This window comes from Brienomyrus brachyistius, chromosome 25, assembly GCF_023856365.1.
Source record: "Brienomyrus brachyistius isolate T26 chromosome 25, BBRACH_0.4, whole genome shotgun sequence".
Taxonomy (NCBI): Eukaryota; Metazoa; Chordata; class Actinopteri; order Osteoglossiformes; family Mormyridae; genus Brienomyrus; species Brienomyrus brachyistius.
Genome location: NC_064557.1, coordinates 2,355,370 through 2,376,698, shown reverse-complemented (window position 1 = coordinate 2,376,698; position 21,329 = coordinate 2,355,370). Strand labels below are relative to the sequence as shown.

Below are 21,329 nucleotides of genomic sequence, written 5' to 3'. Positions count from 1 at the left end.
ATATTTTAATCTTCATTCTTATTTCTGCTCTCACCCTGTGAACATAGGCTTCTGAGCCGTTAGTCACTGCATGTCACTTCTGGAGGTCTTTATTTCGGAGATTTCACTCTCACCCCAGAAAGTAACCTCAGGAAGATGTTAAGGACCCTACAAATGGGAGCCACTTGCCACTGCACTCCCATGGCAACAGTATCCCTGCCACATTCTGTCCTTTCAGTCCATCCACCTATATCTTGTCTATCCCTTTGGTCACTGTACATTGCAGTGTTTACTCGGTGTTACTGCATTTTGCATTGTATGTTGTATTTTGTGTTATACCTTGTTTACTCTCGTCTGCAGTGCCAAGGCTCTGGTCGTTTTCATATGTCGTTTTTATAAGCCATCGTCAACATCTCTTGAAGCTGTCTTAAGGTGGAGGGCAGTGTTTTCTTTATTTTTAACCCCTAACCTCTTGTCAAATGTGTAGGTCCTTTGGTTGTTTTCCCAAAGCGTAAAGTCTGGTAGCCTCGGTGATACCAGGATAAAGGTCGGCCTCCTGGTGGAGATACAGTTCAAGCAGGCCCCTCTTGAGGGAATTGGGGAACATGTAGATCTTCCCACAGGGACGTTATCTGCACCCAAGGGGAGATGTCATATGTGTGGACATTCCCAAAGCACGGTTGGCTGCCTTGTACCAGCTAATTGCACATGTAACTTTTTGGGTGGTAAGAATATTTTTATTTTTTTTGCAATAAAGTGGTAGGTCAGGTAGGTGATTATGTGACGGCTGGAGGTCCTTTTTGGGGGGTCAGAACCCTTTTGAATCCCCTGCCTCCACCCAGACTCTGCCCCACCTTTTTTGTGCAAGAAGCACAGTGTGGCAGCTCTCGGTGTGAAGAGCCGGACTCGCTTCTCGCTGATTCACTGCTTTGAAGAGAAATTACTTGGTTTTGCGCTGAAGGAGGCTTAGTCTTCAGAAAGATGGCATGTGGGGAGGGAAGGAGCTCGTATTCGTCGTGTTTTCTTCTGCTCAGAACTTGCAAGGCGCCAACGCGAACCAGTATAGTCACACCTTCTTTGACAGGTTAAAGGGGTTTCAAAGACGTTACCAGGGGACCAGGAGCCGTGGTTTTATGGTTTTCTACTGGGTTCCTCAGGTTTCAATGCTGACATGTTCAAATCAATCACCGCGCTTGAAAGACTCATGGAAACACACCTAAAAAGATCTTTTTTTTTTTCCCTCAGAAAAATCATCAAAATAGTGCTTCTGATGAAAATTTCTGTTTGTTCTTTTGAGTGAAAGTGGAATTTGCTTTTTCGCTATTATCAAAGAGATAAAAAACATGAGTTCTGAGTAAATACTGACCTGAACATTATTGTTCTTGAATAACAAAGTTGTGTACTTACAGGAACAATACTATTTACTGATTATAGTAGCTTCCAGATTCATCATGACCTCGCTTAAATGTTGCCAATAAAATATAAAGAAAAGGTTGTGTAATATTTTATTTTGGCTCAGATGAATCGTGAATAAGCGGCACTGGAAAAAGATTGGCAGACTTTGCCTTTCCGTTCAGAGCTGTGTTATTTAAACAACACTGACACCAAAATTATTCACGGCCTATAGGTGCTTGTCCACCTTCTGCTTTGATGACATTGTGAAGATCCTCTCCATGGCCTCTTATCATGTTTCCTTCACGATTCTGACCATTCCCACCATGGAGAATTTCTGCAGCTCCGACCACATTTCAGTTTCTCCTGGAAACTTCTCTCTACATTCAAACCGCAGAAATTTGACCGAACTGGCACCTGTAGATTGTGATGGCTTGACCATGAGCACGCGGGTTAGCGTTTTATCCAGTTATTACTTTTCAGATTTGGCGGCCGCTTGCAATTGTCCTTGTTTTGGAATGGTTCATTTTCGACTTTAGCCAGATAGCATTAAGGCTAGAATTTTTGGAGTTGGTATGGTTGGGCAATCACTCAAATCTTAATGTCAAATTGGGATTTTGGCTTCCAGTGATAATCAAAACAAAATAATCGAGAAAATGATTTTCGTGCTGCGTTTTTGTTTCTCGATGATGACCTTCGTTTGTTGTGTGTTACTGGGGGCAGTGAGTGGCTTAGCGGGCTAAGCCTCTGTGCCTGTGATCAGGAGGCTGCCAGTTTGAGCCGAGCCTCAGCAGAATCGGCACATGTCCGTGGGTCCTTGGATGAGACCCATAACCCCCAGCTCCCTAGGTGCTGCAAGGCGGCTGCCCTGTCACTGTGACCCTCAAGCTTGCTTTCACCTCTATGTAGAGCAAGATTGGGCAAACAGAGAATTTCCCCACAGGGACTAATAAAGCTATTCTAAATGTGGCGACCCCCCCATTCCAGCCCCTTTTTATTTGTTTCTCAGCTGAATGATGTTTAGAGTTCAAGAAAATCCACTGTTAAAAAGGCAAGCCTTTTGGAAGTTCAGTAAGTGCATGATATTTACTGATGATAAGTTAAGTCAATGAGTAACCGTGTTAAATAATCGTGATTATTTAACCTAGGCTCAATACTGGCCAAAATAATCGTGAGTATGACTTTTGCCATAATTGACCAAGCTCTAGGTCCTGGTCGAACACCGGATTCTTTCATCCGTCTGATCTAAAAATGGCACTTTAAGATGGGGGCCGGTATGGGTGTCCAAGGTCCAAGGTGTCCAGTCATTCGTTGCACCTGCGTCTATAATCCTTTTTAAAACAGAAGGTTCCGGAGTTTCTCTCAGCCCAGATCACATGATCCACCCCTCCGACATCCTTCCTAAGACCCTGTGCCTATTTTCTATTTCCCTAGTGCTGAAGCAAAAACAGCTGTTTTTCTGCCTCTCTTGTCACCCAAAGTCCCAAATCCTCCCTTCCCGGTGTCACATGGTTCTGTTCACTGTCTCGCCCGGAGCAAGTCTTCACAGGAACACCAGCTAATGCACATAACCACCAAGAAAAACAGCTGCCAGAGTTTACTGGCGAATATTTGTTTGCCGGCTCCTTTTATTCGTTGGTACCTGCATTTGCTTTACGTGAATAGTTTGCTTTTCTCCAGCGATGATGTTCCCGTATACAAGTTATATAAAACTACCTACTACTTATGTTTAAAAAAATAAATAAATGCAAGATCTCCGGGGAATATTTTCAGTTTTTCTATGGGGCCACTATTTGGAATATAATGGCTACATTAAAATGAGAAAACACTGAGATTTGTTCTCCGAATTATATAAGATTTATGCAGTGGTACTTGAGTTTTACATTTTATAGTATTAGAAATCTCTAGAGGTTTTAGAAATATAAAAACGTCGAGATGCACGAATGGGAAAGGGGCTATGTAAAGGTTGCCTTTTTCTTGTGTGTTTGCCGTGCATAAAATGTGCCCGGGGGAAGCAAAAGTTTGGATTTAAACGACGAAAGCCTGGCAGATAAAAAGCTGAGCAGATTAACAAGCCTCCCTCCCCGGCTCTTTTGAGACTTGACCTAATTGCAGCCAAGCAATCGTGTAACAAAACGCATTATGCCCTTTGCAATCGGAAATATGTATAAAGCGAGATATCAAGCGAAAAACAAGATCTGCTTCTCGAAGCCGAGTGCAGTTTCCATCCAGTTCTGTGGATGCCCCTACTGCTACTGACAGCTCTCGACATGCAGTGCTTTATTTCATTTATTTAGTCCATTTTGTCCACTGTGATGCACAGTGAAGAAAGCAGGTTCCTCCAATCTCCAGATGATTGATTAGGGGTCTTGTTCAGGGGGCCCCAATGGTGAAATCACTCTGTCAAACTTGGGCTTTGAACCAACAACCTTCTGATCACAGGCACAGCACCCTAACCCCTTGTGCTACACACCACCTCCAATAGGGTACAGCTCAGTGGAATCTGAGGATCACATTGGCCCAGCAGCCGTGGTTCCCCAAAACTTACTGACCATCTCCCGCTCGCTTAACCGCACCTCTGTTTCACCATTCCCCAGCACTGACCACACGGTCAAGAAATGGTGAAGAGCAGTATGCCAGACAGGGGAGACCGTCATTGGTATGTCCTTCAGCTACTTTGCTATGTAGAGGTTCGACACTTTAAGTATATCTGCCAACCAATCAGAGCTGCATTAAAATGAAACCGTTATGGCTGACTGTGCTCTTGTATTAATATGAGTTTAGCAGTACAAGGTGTTCTTTGCGTAATCCCCGGCATCTCTTCATGAATGCCAAATTCAGGTGCTAACCCTTGTGCGGCTAATACCTCTAACAGACCAACACCTTGGGGACTGTTTAAAAAAACATAAATACTGAAGACCTTCATTCATATTCCGTAAGAACGTCACTTTTATTTTTGCCTTGTGATATTAAAAAATGAAAAAGAGTGGAAAAATTTGCTGGTATTTGCGACTGATTCAAAACGTGATTTTCTAAGCAGAAAAACTTGAATTAATCTGGGTCTGAGCCACGAGGTTGCCCGTACAGGAATGCAGGGACATTTGCGTAACATCTAATCACATATTAAATCGACAGCGTATTCTTCTGTCTGTATTCTCGATGCAAATGAAGCGAGAATTAAAATAGAATGTAGCTTCCCCGGTCATTGTTTGGCTTTGTTAGCAACAGCCAGGCTAATGGATGTAACGGCGTAACACAAAATCCATGCATGCGAACATCGTGATTTTACGGAGATGCAGCAGAAAACTGCCTTCTTATATATTAGTGAAAATGCATTAGTCAGACTGTTATTTAAGTGGTACATATTGTCAGCTTATGAAATGTCAACATAATTATTTTTGCAGGATAGTTTAGGGATTTAGTCACGCAGGGGGCTGGCGTACACCCCATGCTTCCTGAGATGTCTCCAAGTCATTGCAACTTCGACCAGGTGACTGCCCACTGAAACCGCTCGGATAAAGGGATGGACGGATGGATATCGGAGATTAACTGTCTGCCTCGTATTTTGGCTTAGCAGGTGGATTTGTACAAAACAAGAGCTAAATCAAATGAGGCACAGAAAGCACAGATACCTTCCACAGTTCATAAACGCCCAGTCAGTAATTAGACTTTTTTGGGCTTCCCGTTTGAGTACAGCGCGTTTTCCAAAAAAAAATAAAAAATTTATTTGCTACTCCCCAAAGGAGGAAATGGGTTGATGAGATTTAATTAAGTGTGACAGGCCACCAAAAGCCTAAAACAGCTGCTGTTGTTTCCCGAATGCTACAGGTATGTTTTCTTAGGGTGAAACTGGAGATTTGTCTTTAAATGAATGTTCTTGGTTGCTAGTTTTTTTTTCTGAAAGAACGTCATACATGTAGTCCTTCAGACCCTGACCGTGGCCCTGCTCCGCACTGAAATATTAAAGGCCCAGAGGCAGAGGCTCATGCATGGAGAACATCTCCACTGTCCAGATGATTAACGTCGCCTGACGTGAACTGGAAACCGGTACGAAAAATGCAGTGGTTCCTGTTTGACCTCCTCAACATCACGTTTCCTGGGGCTTCAGTATAAAAAATAAACAACAAAAACCTGCTGCCTCTGTGCTTTTCGGTAGTTTATTTAGCGTTTATTTATTGCGCAACTCCAAACTGTTGAAGGACGTTTTACAGTATTGCGTAAAGGGCCAGGTGAAACTTACTGAATTAATGGCAAACTTGAATCAATTCTCCTGCAGCTGATAAAGAGTGACTTTCTTATTCTCTCTCATTTCAGCTAAACCTAAAATGAAAACACGCTTGCTGTCTGACTGATCCTCAGACTAACCGTGAATCGCTCTGTAGATTTCAATGTCACCTGACCAGATTGGCAGTATTGGGGGGTGGGGGTGGGATCCGTCTCCTCACACCCTTAGGGTTTGGGGATTTAAATCCTTTCTTCAATGCGTGTGGGTCTTGCGTCGTCTTTGTAAATCAGTGTCCTCCCCGCAGATGAAAAAACCAGAGGCTAATTTGCCTCTTCAAGCTGCATTTTGCATGTGGATGTGTGTCTGTCCTGTGCTGTAGTTATAAGATGGATGGATAGAACATCTAAGCACATATTGGCTTCAAGTACCATTTATTTTTTAATCTACATTATGACTGCATCTTAAATACATGTCTTCATTTTGGTCCCCTTCTCCAGAATGTGTAATGCTTTGTAGACAGTATAAATTATGTTGGATAAAGCAAAGTGGAGTTGTAACACTGTGGTTGATGGTCATATTGTAATACTTCCCTTTAAATATCCAAGCACTGAAACGGGGGCAAAGTGTGAGTCGATCTGGACGAGCTAAGTAGCTAAATGTAATCACATGTCTAGGACAGGATCACAGTTAGCTCCTGCTGTTCCGAGGTGTGAAAGACACGTGCCGCAGACCCAAGTGCGCCGTTGACAAATGAGGCTAGTCGTCTGCAACAAGCCGCGTAATCTCCTGATGGCGCTCCGAGCCAGACCGCGGGCGCTCGCCGGCGCTCCGAGCCAGCCGACGCTGAGAGACGACCGTCGGCAGCTGCTCTTCATTCCGCGGCACCGCGATCTGGCTTGAAGGTCCTTCCAAGCGAGACGCACGAATGCAAACAGAGTCGCAGGCAGTTTCAACATTCTTTCCCCCCCCATGTCGTGAAGAAAATGGTTTTCCTGCGCTGTGATGGGCGGAGCAGATGTGCCCATCTGTTTGCCTCGGCGTTAGAGGTGGCAACCAATGAAATAAGGCCCACCAGTCTTCTGACTTCTTTTATTTCTTTCCCTCCAAACCACATTTAATCACTTTTAATCGCGATGATTTGGATGGCACAGTGGCTAGTACACTTGTCGCACATCTCCAAGCTCTGTGGTTCGAATCCCCCTTTCCCTTGTGTGTTGGGTTTGTGTCGTCTTCTCTTGTCATGTGGGTCTCTCGTGGCGTTTGCCTTGAGCCTTCTACTGTCTGCGTTGGGCTCCTGTAACCCTGACGTGGATGGATGGACAGTTTGCGTTTTGCAGTTTTGCGAAAGACGGATGAACGAGGTCTGAAAGGTGCATATAAGGTCAACGTTATGGGACCTACCTACCCACTTAGAATAAATTAGTTGTATAATAGAATGCATACTTCAGAAGAGCTTTGGCATTTATCATGCAGGATATATAGGTTTGCTGCATGCAATATGTCTTGGTGACGATGGCGGTAGGGGAAGCTGTTTGGGTAGGCTAACGTGGCAGAAGCAAAGCTCTAGTGAGCACGTTGCCGCTGACCTACATCTGTGCCTTCGTGATGCAGCTCTGTTTGACTGAGAGGGGCTGCTAGCCTGATTTCAGTGCTTAGATGTAGGCTAGGCCAGTGAGCTTCCTGGAGAAGGGTGGGAACCTCGCAGCAGGAGCTGGGTGCCGTGTGGGGTTCAGGCGGGGAAAATGGGCCAAACTGCAAAGCGCAAGCATGCCGCGAAAACCTCCTTATTTCATCCAATTGTGTAAAATTTCATTCCGTTTACCTTAGAACTGCCCAGATCTTGCAGGGATCTTGTTTAAAGCCTGCTCCTGTTGTGGGCTGTCGTCTGTGTATCGAGTACAATTAATTAAATAAATCCCACCCATCAGAGCTTTTTTTGTTATAAATGACCAATAGAGAGTTCTAAAAATATAAAACAGGTTATTTGTACACCTGTGCAATCACTTTAAATGTAGGAAGTTTTAAGTACATTTTCTTTATATGTTTTTTTTTTTTAAGTGTTGAAGTAAGGTTAATTAAATCTTTAGCCTTTCACAGATTATGAATCCATAAAAGACCACTTCAATTATTTTATAACCCAGTGGATTAATGCATTGCATTTTTTAAAATATTAATTATGTTTTAACGGCAGGTGCATTGTAATGTCTTAATTTTCACATTTAGACAGCGTTTTCAAAATGATGAACCTGGGCGATGATTTTCCATTAACCAGATGCAGCAGTAAAACGCAATGTTCAGAAATTGTGTCAATATAACTAGGCAATATATATTGCTTCATGTTTTCATGTGAAGATGTGGTAGAATTTTCTAGAGATTAAATCACTGTAATGAAGCATTTTATAGAAAGGAATTTGTGACTGATGATTATATTAGTGCATTGTGGCCTTTAACATTGTGTATTATTCTGTTCCGTTACTGAAGTTATTTACTCTTTTTGAGTCAAAATGGGCTCTACATACCCATGTTTACACCTTTGCATGGACTGTGTTGTCAGCAAGAGGAAAACCTGGCATGTGAGGACACTCAGCTTGCTCATTAGTCTATCACCAGTCATCTACGCTCCTAATCATTGTTGACCTTATGGTGGTATGTTGGGAGATGCTTACTCCCTGATGTAACGATTACTACAGACATCCCAGGAATCTGTGTTCTCACCTTATGTCCGTTTATTTGAGGTTACTAAGAGAAACCATCGATTATCTGCAGTTCATATTCCCTGTAATGGAAATAAGAAATGTATCGGATATTCCAATATTTCGATATTCTTTAAAGGATTCTCAAACTCATCATGTTTTTAAAGTGCTTTCATTTGATGGTTTACCCCGCACACTGTATTTTGGGATTAAAATTCTGAAATGCCATGATATTTTTTTTTTTTCAGATTTAAATGTCGTCCCCGTTGATTTGCATCTGGCTTTGAGTTTTAACCTACTTCAAAGCGGGAATAAAAAAAGCTTGTATGGTAACTCCATCCTTCATCACAACATGAATGGGAATAATATTAGAAAGAACAAAAGAACATCGGCGAATTTTCTGTGAAAAAGGAGGCCAGACACCAGTTACGATGAACTGCTCTTCAGCAATAAGAGCCTAAACTCCGAAAAGAGCCTGTTCCGTGACAATTAGCTGCTGCAAAAAGCGGGCAGTAATTTATACAACAAATTTGTTATAATAGTGCGGCTAGTCTTTAGCGTCCTTTGTGGTGTCAGAAAAAGCTCAGTGGGCTGTATTGAGATCAGCAGATTTTGTCTTTTTCAGCAAATACTCTGGCTGTGCTTTGAAGACCTCACTTGATCTCAAATGATGATCCAAAATGTCCCTGCTCGGAAGTCCCAAAACCGATAGTATATGCCGTATATGTGTAGTCATAAAGTAACTAGTTTATATTTAGGTTATTTTTAATTAGTTTTGGACCATGGTGTCTCTGCTGCAGTTCGCAAATATTACCCACAATGCATTGGGTCCTGACCATAGTTCCTTGGGTAACACGTGCATAACTATCCAGGATCTACACAAAGGCCACTGTGGCAAGTGACTTGCTTTATCTCCTGCATCAAACTTCTCTGGGTCTCACGCTGCACTGCAATCAGTCATTAACAGCCAGTGGCACCTTATATCAGGCACATTGCATGGTCCACACCAACGGTCACCAGCCCTGCCCCTGGAGGCCTGCCACCCTGCAGAGCTTAGATGCAGCCCTACGTTAACGCAACTGGTCCAGGTAAGTATTGCAGCCAGCTATGTTGAAGCTAAGTTGGCTCTAATACTGTGATGCTATTGAAGGTCCTGATTATCTGTATCAGGTGAGTTGCATCTAAACTCTGGTAGTGATTTTGCAGTTTAGAGCTTTGTTCCTGTGATCAGAAAGTTGTTGGTTCAAATCTCTTGGTCAGTTATGTCAGCATCACATCCTTGAACAACCCCAATTGCTGTAGGGGTTGCCTTCTTAATTGTACGCCGTTTTGGATAAAAGTGTCTGCTAGTAAATGTAAAATATTAGATGATCGTCCCATTCGAGCGTCTCTCCTATCGTAATATTCCGGCTCATGTCCTGGGCTTAGGAATCGCACAGCTAATGGCATCGGACTGAGCTCACACTAGAAAAGGTGGGGGACGAGCCTCAGATCTCCTGAAGAACTGTGACTGACATTCTCTGAAAGTTTTACTCTTTCCGGAAGGTGGCCCTGCAGAGATTTCTGTCTGGGATACTTAGAGTAACATTGGCAGGAACTACAGAAATCACATTAGGGTGATGTTATAGAAAAGCCAGATTTATACCTAGTTAAACCTGTGAAATTTCCAGTAAAATGCGTTCAATCATGGAGAGTGGGGGTTGGGGATATTTGAAGTTAATGAGAGTAGCGTAATAATGCATTAAAATGACCCTGATAGGAAAACGTACCTGCCGTACGTGAAGGCCTGTACTATGTAGCTACCATAGCGATTACACTTCTCTGAGAAAAGGAGCTTCATTCTTCTATATCACCACATCAGGTCAAAGCAGTTATAGCAGCAATCTTAGGTAGTAATTCAATTCCTACTAATACTCAGTTAATCAATTAGATAACAGGTATATTTATGGCAGTTACAATGTGTTACATGTGGCATAATGCAGCAGTAAGTTAAATGTCGCCATAAATACAAGCGATTGTATATAAAATCCATACTGTTGTAAATATATATTGGATGAAGCTGCTAGCAGCTGAGATGCATTAAAATCAGCAAGAGAGATAAAGTATAGCACTCGTGTGTAAATGTAATCGTTCTGTGCTGCTCGAATCCTTGTCCAGGCCAAGATTTGCAGATAGTACACATTTTATACTTAAGCAGACACTTTGCGACAAAAAAAGATGACTAAAGGGCACTGCTGAAATGCACCTCAACTGCAGTTAATATCCCACGGTCAAGAGGAACAGATCGGTCGCCTCATTCTGATGACAGTGGACTTCAGTTCCTTAGTTGTATCCTTGTAGTCGTGGGCCAGTGCAATGGGGTCATTTTGGGTTGTTGTAGGGTGCTTTGCTCTGAAATGTCTTCTTATAGCTCTCTCTGCATTTGCCGCGCACTCGCACTGAATTTCGCTCCCCTTGCACCAGTTTCTCATTCACGTTTTTTCATCTGTGTGCGAGCTTCCATCCTATGAGGAAAATTCCATAAATTTTCTAGACGCTTACGTACGTTGTCCTTGGTACTTTTTCAGCCTTCGGCGGAGGTAGGTGGTGACTTCGCATGTACGTAAATCTGCGTCGTTGTGAGAAAGTAATTAGTTATTATTGTAGCCTGTACAGGTAAAAATCAGTGATATTAAGTATTTATTGAGCATGTTATTTAATGTATGTGCACATGAATTGTGTGCATTTCTTGCACACCCAAACCTAACCCCCACCCTTAACCCTAACTGCAACCTGAACTATAACCTTAATCCTAACCCTAAGCATAGCCCTGTTCTAATGCTAACATTGGCACAAACCCTAATGCTAATCGCAACCAAAACCATAAACCAAATGGTAACTCTAACCCAAGTATCAACCCTAAAGTGCAATCATAACCCTAATACTCTCCCTACAGTATTGTTGCAATGTAAATGAAAAGCACATCTAACTAGCTTCCTATACACCGATCCACTTTTTCTCTATCCCACTGATTACTGTCGAATTGCTGAATCACTCATCTTTAAACCATTTTTTCCCTGCCTTGATGTGTTCCTTTGTGAATGAGCCTTATTGTTCATACCACATGACTGATGACCCATGTTAGTCCCGTTGCTGTGGTAATTAGCTTAGTTTCTGCAGTGCTTTCGCCGAAGTATGCTGCAACGCATTTATTTTACAGTATTTTTTGGAATGCCTTTCAGCTGAGGTGATGACGGGTTCACGTACGTACTTGGTTAATTTTGTGTCAGCCGCTCCTGCTTGGTCCGCTGTTGGACCATTTGGTCTGGGGCTGCTCACATACCTCACCTGCTACTTTCTAAATGACCGGCTCTAGTGTTCAAGTTTAAAATGATCAGACAAAGTCCACCTGAATTCTAATAGTTCTTGTTTGTGTAATGCGACTTGGAATTAAATATAAGAACATTCTGTGAAGCTTTTTGAAAATGCAAGCAATTCACAGTATGAAGTGGGAGACGTATAAGACTGTTATGATGGTGCCTTTCAAAAACAATGTGTGGGGAGTCAAATTCAGTTGTCATGCCATTATCTCACTTCATCACAGGGAATCTCTTTCCCTCCCCTCTCCTCTGGATAACCTCCCGGGCCAGCAACAGCCAATCAGATCCCTCCTGACTGCATCCAACAGCTGACAGAGGTACGGGGGTTTAATGATGCACAGAAGGAAGAATACTTCATCAAGAGACCAGACCCTGAGCAGCAAAGTAGTTGCACACATCAAGTCATCAAGGAGCCTGTTCATCATGTGCCACATACCGATCTTCTGCTGGATTTCAGGGACTGTCCTTGAGCAACTAATAGGTGAAGTCAGGAAAGAAGTGTAGACTCACTTCTTGCTCATTGAAATAAGCATAACGGAAAATATCAAGGGAACTATGAGATAAATGCAAAAAAAAGTTGTTATAGGAAGACAAAGTTCTCTCGAACTTGGTGAGCTCTCCTACTGGAAAAGGGGAACCGTATATTTTATAAAGTGGGTCTGAAAGGTTATGGCACTGTTAGTTAAGCATCTGTGTAGTTTGCACAGAAATCTTTACAGAGGAGTTTGAGATGTATCAAGAGTTCTGCTTTATGACCTGACTCTTTAGGAAGATACCTGTCTACTGTTTTATGCACAAATATATACATGAGAAGAAAAAAACAGTCTAGATAGCTTAAGGACTATAAAAAGATGAGTCCTCCTTAAGAGGAGATGAACCTTGTGACTAAAGTAATAGGATGAAATGCGTAAATGCTAAGTTACACAGTGGACTTCCGTGAATACTCCAAACCTCCAAACCAAAGCCCAGCCACAGTATCTAATCGAAGGACGATACAAATCTGCAGGGCATGTTCTTTTCCCAAGTTGTCGGGTTGTCGTTTCACTCGGGTAGGCTGTGAGATCCTGGCCTCAGCTCTCTTAAACCGCTCACACCTGAGAGAGCTGGATCTGAGCTACAATGATGCAGAGACAGTAGTGTGCAAGAGCTTTGTGCCGAATTGATCCGTGCGGGTTTTAAACTTGAGAAGTTGAACTGAGTACAAAAAGGGTGACTTTTTTCCCCAAATAGTTCCTTTTCCTTCTACATATAAAGGGTCTCACATACTGTTTTCACACAGGTCTGGGTGGGTGACTGGCACTCCTAGCTAACAGCTGGAGGTCTTCTCTTGACAGGTTGGGTTACTGCTGCCTCACAGAGGTGTGCTCTGGAGATCTGGCCGTACTGTTGCCCTCTGCCAGCTCTAAGCTGAGGGAGCAGCAACTGAGAGACAATGATCTCAAAGACTCGGGAGTGAAATTACTTGGACTCAGACGATACAAGAATGACTTCTAGGATTAGCTAGTGCAATAAATTAAAAAGTAGACATCCTTGTTGAAAGAGATGGAAAAAAAAAATCTCACACCATAAATATTTTGTCTAATTTCTGGCAGGAGCGGGATGAAATTACAATGCAGTCAATCAAAGCTATCCAGCTTGTGTCATGCTCGCCACTGTCAGGCCAACAGAAATACACAGGGTTGTTCTCATTGTCACACAGCTTTGAGTCCTGTGGGAACATTGCGTACTGGCTCTTGCACCTTAGAACCGTCTGCTGCTGTCCTCGTGGGGAGTGTTAAGAGCTGCCAGGGTTGGCAGAACAGCCGGCACGTCACAGTGACACTTTAACTGTACCCACTGTGTCATCGCTGCCAGGTAAAGCAGGTTACAGCTTACTTACATTGTGTACTGTATCCAATACATCATCCATATAAATTGACCTGTATCTACGCTGAGTGTCTTTAATACGGACCCACGGCTCTCGACGGGATACAAACGGTGACCGTGGAATGGAGGAGCGGTTATGCCCAGATCAGGTGGTGGGAAGGTGCGAGTAACACCGGGAGGTCGAGCCGAGCATGGTGGCCGATATCGAAAAGGCAAATAGAGGAAACGGCACCAAAGCAGGGAATTGCGATGAGTCCGTGATTGAAATGAGTGACACGTGAAGGAACCTGAAGTGCTTGCCTGGTTGTACGAATGCGTTTGGTGAATTGCTTGGTTTTCACCTGCCCATAGGGCCCCTCAGCTGCTGCAGCCAGCAGATCTACTCTTGCAGTTTAGGGGGCTCGGGACGTGTTTGGACAGAGACAGGAAGGCTGGTGTTCTGTGCTTCTCCTGTAGCTTTACAGCAGATACCCACTTGATTTATTCCGTAGCTATAGCTATTAGCCTCGCTATATCCGATATAGCATTGCACATGTAGCTAACTGGGCCTTTGCTTACTTAAGGAAAATAGACACACCCCTGTTGGTGATGCTTGGTGTTCCAGAACTGCATTTTACTTCATCCCTTTTTATTACTATTTTGTTGGTTTTCAATTGTTTATTTGTATCCAGCATTCAATATTGTCGTCAGACCTGCGACCTGCCAGAGGTATTCACCTTGACTTAGGGGCGTCCATTTTGATTTTGATGGGTGACATGAACCTCTTTCATTTTACATTGGAACTCGAAGCAGCTATACCCTAAAAACGTCCAGGTAAAGAAGATAAATACCAGGATTCCCAAGGCTTTTTTTTTTACCCCAGTTCCCCAGATGACACAGTAGCTTTTGCCCTGCTTGCGAGCCGCTTGCGAGCCGTCAGTGCAGCAGTCCCTGTGGTCCAGAGTAGGGATGATGTTTTTTTTCCTCCCTGAAGTCCCAGCACCCCTAAGGCTGACCCAGCTCAATGTTCCAAAGCCTGCTCTCGCTGTCGGGCAGGCCTGACTTCGCCTGTGCCAATAACGGGGATGCAGTGCTCCCAGGCGCACTCGTTAGCAAATGTCACGTCTCGGGCGAAGTTCATTTATTCTCTCCTTATTTTAATTCAACACTTTGATCTGGGTGCCCCTTGTTTCCAATTAATACGAGCGTCGCGGTCATATTCCCAACAATGCACTGCCTGCTTTTGCTGACAATTGATGCCAGACCGGTGATTGAGAGCACACAGGGACGTTTTGCTCAATCAGCTCTCTTTAGCGTAAAGCCATTTATAATTTTGAGGAGTGTTCAGTCAGTCACAGCGCTGGTGATTTGGGAAGGAAACTAATAGCATCTTCCTGTGTCTCATTACTCAATAAAAGAAAAAAAAAAACTCAATTAAAAACATCCATGACATTGTTTCGAAATGTTATTTCAGTGACTTAATTGTTGTTTACAAGGATATAGCTTAATCCTTTTGACAGATTGGAAAGCGTTTAAGTGGAAGACTCCTTCGGCTAGAACCTTTCATGTTATTTAAATAGGAATGAGTAAGGAATTCTGCATTATAGTAAAGAGGTAGTATAGGTTTACTTTATTATTGATAATATTAAACATTTTCTTTAAGTACATTCATGATGCATTATGAACATAGCTATCAATATTTATAAAAAGGCATAACACATTATAGCCATGTGTATTATGCATTATGAAAGCTTTATGAAGCTCATCTATAATGCATTATAGATCATTTCTATTCCTTTATAATGCAGTACAAAGTATCCTTAATGGTTATACCGACCATTATAATGCATTATAAAGGTATCTATGCATTACTTATGGCAGCTTCATAAAGCATTCATAATGCAAGTATAGCTATATTAGTCTGCTTTTTGATGAATATTTATAGCCATATTTATAATGCTTTATGAATGCATTATTATTTAAGAACGTGTTCACTTAAGGTCTTGTTTTTAGTAATTTATAAAGTGTTACTGAGAATTTAAATGGAAAGATTTTTTTGCATTGAATTCTTTTTTTTTTTTTTTTTTTTTTTTAACCACTCAACAAAACCAGGGTAAAATCCGCAAAATAGAGGATAGTTGTGCTACTACAGCAGCTGCTTCAACGAATGAAATGAAACGGAGGGCCTCCCGCCTTTTGTCAGATACAGTAACTCATTTATACTCTTCAAGCCACACCGCGTATGACATGTTGGAGCTGAGTGATCTCACAATACTGTTTTGACGAAAGAGGGAATTCATTAATATATGTTTGATAGGATTCTGGTCTAAGTAGATAGATGAATTTTATTACAACTAGTCCGTCAGTTACGGCGATGTGAACGCAGGATGACAACTTGACATGGGCCAAATGGAAAAGTGCACGTTAAGAAAGTTGCTTATTCGGAGGAGACCGGGCGGTAGATGGAACATCACATCTAATGTGCGGATCAGTGCTTGCAGCTTTTTTTGGTTTCTTTTTATCTCAAAGGTCAAAAAACCGTTTAAAAGTCTTGTGGCCACAGTGTCCTTGTTTAGGCAACAGCTCTCCAGCGTTTCATTCGCTAAGGCAAACTGCACCTTTATGTCGCGTATTACCATAACAGTACGTTTCTCTTGGGCCCTATCCTGCCCTGTGCCATGTACCTGTTTTGGCTTATAGCATATTTTAGCTATATGTGTAATAAAAGCTTGCCTTACATATATAGCTAAAATGTGCTATAATAAAAGCAGGAGATTACCAAGAAATTGACTATAAGGTGTAGGAAATGGGGCCGTCCGCCTTTAATGTAAAACAGTAAATGACTCGCTGGAGTCAGGCATGCGGGTAAGAAAGGGGCCCGTAGCAAAATGAACCTTCTGGGGACACTGTTCCTTGTCCATTCTGCTGGAAAGGGCGCTCTTCAGAACACCTTCTGCCACATACTGCGCGGCCCAAATGAAAGCACTTCTGCCTGCACTCCTCGGCTAAATCGCCTGCTTAATAAAAAACACAATCAGGCCACCCATGCCCACCTGCAACCGACATTAAATTTTAACGCGGCTTTTCTCCATATATCTCTTGCACTGGCAAAGGCCACCGAGCTGTCTGCCGGCATGTGGTCTGTCTGAGGAGGTGGGCCCAGGCAGTCATTCTGCAGAGCAGGGCAGCCACCAAACGCATAAAAAGCATGAGAAATAATGCTACACAGGAACCGCTATAGTCTGCAGGTGTTGCGCCCGTCGCTTAGCTTAAGGTTGCAGTTTAGGCTTGAGTTAAGGATGAGGGTTTGAGCTGGGTTTAGAGATATAGCTTTAATTAGAATTAAGCTTGGCTTTAGATTTAGGGTTTGATTTGAACATAGGGTTAGGGTTTGCATGGGTCGTCTTGCCAGCTTGCACCAGCCTGTTGCCCTAGCTATAGTTAGGAATAAGGGCTGCCTGTAGGATTGTGAGTTAGGCTTAAGGTTGCTGTTAGATTTAGGGATATGCTTAGGTTTAGTTTAAGTTTAGCTTACGTTTAGGTTTAGAGAATGTGTTGCCTTAGGGTTTAAAGAAGTGCATGTTGACTGAATGGTCATCTTGCCTGTTTGCATTACTCACTGTACCCGTACTGTACCTTATAGCATGAGGCCTGCGCTTTTCTCCATGAGATGAATGAAGAGCAGAATAAGAGTCAGTTTTAGCTAAAACAGGTATCCCTTTATTGGCTTGGTGAGGTTGATGAATAACGCACATAGAAATAAAATCCACAAGAAAGTCGTACAATAGGTAGATACACGAAGGCATTGGCAAGGGGTTGGCGGGAAGGCAGCATGAGAAAAGACGAAAAGTCGACAGAAATCCCACCATGCCCCTCTTCTACACCGGTCTCCTGGGCAACTACAACTCTGCCCACAAACATGACGTTGCTCTGTGCTTCACATAACCCAAATGCCTGCCGCAGTATTCAAATTATATTATATTGCTGCTCGAGGCAATTTACAAAGCATGTTTATGTTATGCTTAAAGTCACACGCTCCAAATGGGACATTGACACCCTAACCCAAGCTGCACAAGGATGAAACGTGTGCAGAGTTGCGTCGTCTGTACATGTCAAATGGAAGATGTAAAACATGCCGTCAGCACCAACATTTTACCTCAGAAAAACATTTCTGTGATCCACAGGATTTAATCCAATGCATTTTAAACAGGGGTGAGCTAGTATCCTCATTGTATGGCCCAGCGTATCTGACGGATTCGAAGTTCATAGACCAGATTATCAGGAAGATCCCGGGCTGTCTGGACCAGGCGAAGAAGAACACTGAATATTTTCTTAATTCACACAGTTTGTCACTGAAATACTGTTTTACTTAAGTGCTAAGATTTCCAAAGATGTTGAGATTATAAAAGTCGAATCTTAAAATTGCACACACAGACACACACCGTAAATCCTTACATTGTCACGAATGCTTACAGTATGCACACGCACTGGAAGTCGATACGTACACTTTGTGAGCAGCTGGGCAAGGCGTGTGATCCGAGAATTACTTTACAAGCAAAATGACACGTCGGGGGGGGGTTTCATTTTCCTTCAACAATTCTTCATCTAATTGTTAAATTGTCTATTATTCACGGCATCATTATAATAGAAATGTTTCCAAAAAAGATACAGAGATCCTCAAAATGAAGGCGTAAACCTTAGCTTGGCGTTTACATAGGGGGAGACGTAAATACAGCGTAACACATAAAATGGAAAAATAAGGTAAAATCATTTTTTTTATTGCTTCATGTCTTTAGTTATAAAAGAAGGAACTTGGGAGCCAAAAAAAAGTGTTTAAAGCTGCAGCCAACTTGTTTTAAAAATAATAGATAAATTACGCAGAAGCAGCGTTTCTGACGAGGCTTTTCGCTGTTGATGACTTCGAATAATTCGTTTCTTCATAGAAAATGCTATTTTAATAACACCATGTCTTTGCGATATATTTCCACCGATGTTTCGATAACACGATTTAATAACAGAATAAATAGCTAAATTAGCGGACCACCCATCGCGTGGAGAAAAAAAGAATATAAATATTTTAATTTACAAAAATTAAATCTATAAATGGATTCCAGGGGCAGCAGCGAGGTAAACCTAGGTTGTTCAAAAAACCGTGTTTCCTAAAAAAAAGAGTATAATTACAAAACAACAAAAGAATTTCCTGTATATATAAAAACTGAAGAAAGTGAAGACTGCTGATTTATTTTCAAATTAAAATTACTGATAGACCTTTGTGGTTTAATTACGAAAAAAAAAAATATGTAAAAATGTATTATATGCTAGTTGTTCTACATGGAAAACACTGAGTGGGGAATATTTAAAAACAGATAAAACTATACAAACTGCAATAGACATCTGTAACAACTGCTTTTTTCACCAAAATAAAGTTTTAAAAAATTTTCAGCATCTCCCCTTTGAGAAAAAAAAAATCACCTCAATTCAGTATGTTTTTACAATCATATCACGTCATCTGAACTTCATGTAGAACGATAACTTCATCATAGTAACTACAGATCAACATTCTTATTTAAGAAAATCTCATCTTTTATAAAGGCTGCGTTTTACAGTGCATAGCTGTAACAAATAAAGAACTTTTGTCAGATATGTACACAAAATAAAAATAGTAATTTATCTGAACATATTCCATATTTTCAAATACACAACTATATTTCTGGCGAATGGATGACAGTGGTATCTGAAAGACCCCAGGTAGAGTTCACCCCCGAATGCTAAATGTAACACCACATACAAACAGTAGATAAAAACTCCACAAAAACACAACAAAAAAGAACTGAACAAGCTGCAATTATCTTTTTTTTTTTTTTTGAACAAAGAGAGTTAGCATTTTGATTATATTCCGTCTACAGACCTGCATCATGATATGACATATTATTGACTTCACCAGTTGATATCATTGCTTCCCGGCTTACCAGCAGCTTAGTTCATGTAAACTTTGTGTTATATATCATTCATACTATATATTCTTCTTCATTCAAAGAGCGTAAAACTTCCAGTGGCCTCGCAGTCGAGGACGGATACATCCGTGAGGTATTGCTTCTCCCTCTGGTGACAAGGCTGCCACCAGTTACCTTTTCAGGCTGCTCTGGGCTTCCTGCAGCAAGCTGTCGAAATCCATGCAGTCGTACTTGCTTTTAGCGGAGGTCGGGTCGAAGTCTTCACAATGGGAGTCTGCAAGGACGACAAGTCGTGCGTGAGTTTCAGCGGATGTGTGGGTTCGTGCCCTTCGCTGCAGGGCCAATGCCGACACGCGGCTGCTCTCCACCCCCGCGACCGGCGGTAGAATCTTATAGCCGATGATGACGGTGTCAACAAGCGGATACTCAGCATTCATGGTAAACGAGGGGATTATAAAAGGCCCGCAAGAATCTTGAGTTGTGCCCTAAGTGTGACAGCCACAGCCAGGGGATGTTAACGTGCTCAGAAAGCCTCTTCGGATTTAACTGACATGCCTAAGCTACCCCTCAGCGCGCCTGACCACGCAAGAGTCAAAAATCGAAATGGAAATGTGCTTATCGATAACGCGGCGACGTTAGGATGAGGAAGTGGGAGGCGTGTGTGTGGTTTGACGTGACAGGAAGTGACTACCAAAAGCTGCCCACAATCTTTCTCAGAGGCAGTGGTCTGATCAGACAGATATTGGATATTCAAATTTATATATTTTATTTTCACTGAGTAATGATTTCGCAGATGGATGGACCTGCATTTAAAATTTTTTTTTTAAAAAACTCGATAGGATTATCACTACACGACAATTTAAAATTCTTTATAAGACATCTGCTGTTAATTCTTTTATCATCAAAATGTATACTTATTTCATTATTCCTTAAAATTGGAGGGGAAAATAGTTCTATCAGCTGAAATTCAGTTAAATCCCTACACATATGTCTAGTTGGGTGTCAATGTAAAAATGCTGAACGAGCAGCATCTTCTTATTTCAGTAGGACTACTGATCATCTGGGGGCACAACAGAGTAATAAACCTCCCTAAAATAACTCCCAAATTTCAAGGGGAGATGGATCGCCACGGCTCACCTGCCCCAACACACCCTGTGCACATTATCTCCACTCCTAAACACTGAATCTTAAAGAAATTTGTTCACTCAACAGACCGTCAAGGTGACATGAGAAGCAGTGGTTTCGTGATGGGCCGACCACGGAATCCTCATCCGACTGTGAGCCATTACAACCACAACCCAATTGTACACATGGTGTTTCCACAATGCTTCCTGCAGAATATCGTACTGACAGAGACTGCTCACATGTGTCCTTGTCCAACCCCTATCCCCTGCTTGAATCATAGTGCTGGGACGCAGGGTTCACACTGAGGGTCTTGGTTTTATTCAGCAACAGTCGGGAAATTCACTTGAGATCTCTAACTGCTGGGGAACGAGTGCATGAAAGATGGAAGGCATGGAAGCACTGCCCTTATTGACGCTCCTGAGCGCACTGTGAATTGCGTTATAAGATCACACCTAAACTGGAATGCTCAGCAATAGGCCCTCTGTGAATGGGCTGCCCCTTAAACCTCAGACCATTTGAAAGTGTCTCCTCGGCATTCCGGAACCTCTTACCTAAGTCTGTGTAATTGGTTTTGCAGAACTGTTTGAGTCCACCGAAGCAGAGCTCGAAGTGCGGCTCCTTTGATTTACGCAGAGTGTGTCCATTCTCAAGGGCCGCCATAGCATCACAAGTGTACCGGTAGGTTATGAAGCCAAAGTTGTCCCTGGATATAAAGATAAGCCTTTGTTTGAGGGACTAACAGTGCCATACAAGCTAT

At 42.3% G+C, this 21,329-nt stretch overlaps 1 protein-coding gene and 1 long non-coding RNA gene across 8 annotated transcripts in view; one reads left to right on the top strand and one right to left on the bottom strand.

Moving 5' to 3' along the window:
- Window positions 1-21,329, top strand: part of LOC125720597 (uncharacterized) — a 47,698-nt gene that overhangs the window by 13,211 nt on the left and 13,158 nt on the right. The window lies entirely within an intron of this gene.
- Window positions 18,780-21,329, bottom strand: part of LOC125720558 (peroxisome proliferator-activated receptor gamma coactivator 1-alpha-like) — a 177,357-nt gene continuing 174,807 nt past the window's right edge. For all 7 annotated transcript variants that reach the window (XM_048996102.1, XM_048996100.1, XM_048996099.1 and 4 more), the window contains 2 exons: window positions 21,124-21,275; window positions 18,780-19,721 (listed from right to left, as the gene is read on the bottom strand). In XM_048996102.1, the coding sequence (XP_048852059.1) occupies window positions 19,618-19,721; window positions 21,124-21,275 (256 nt within the window). In that variant the 3' untranslated portion in view covers window positions 18,780-19,617. The remainder of the gene's footprint in view (window positions 19,722-21,123; window positions 21,276-21,329) is intronic.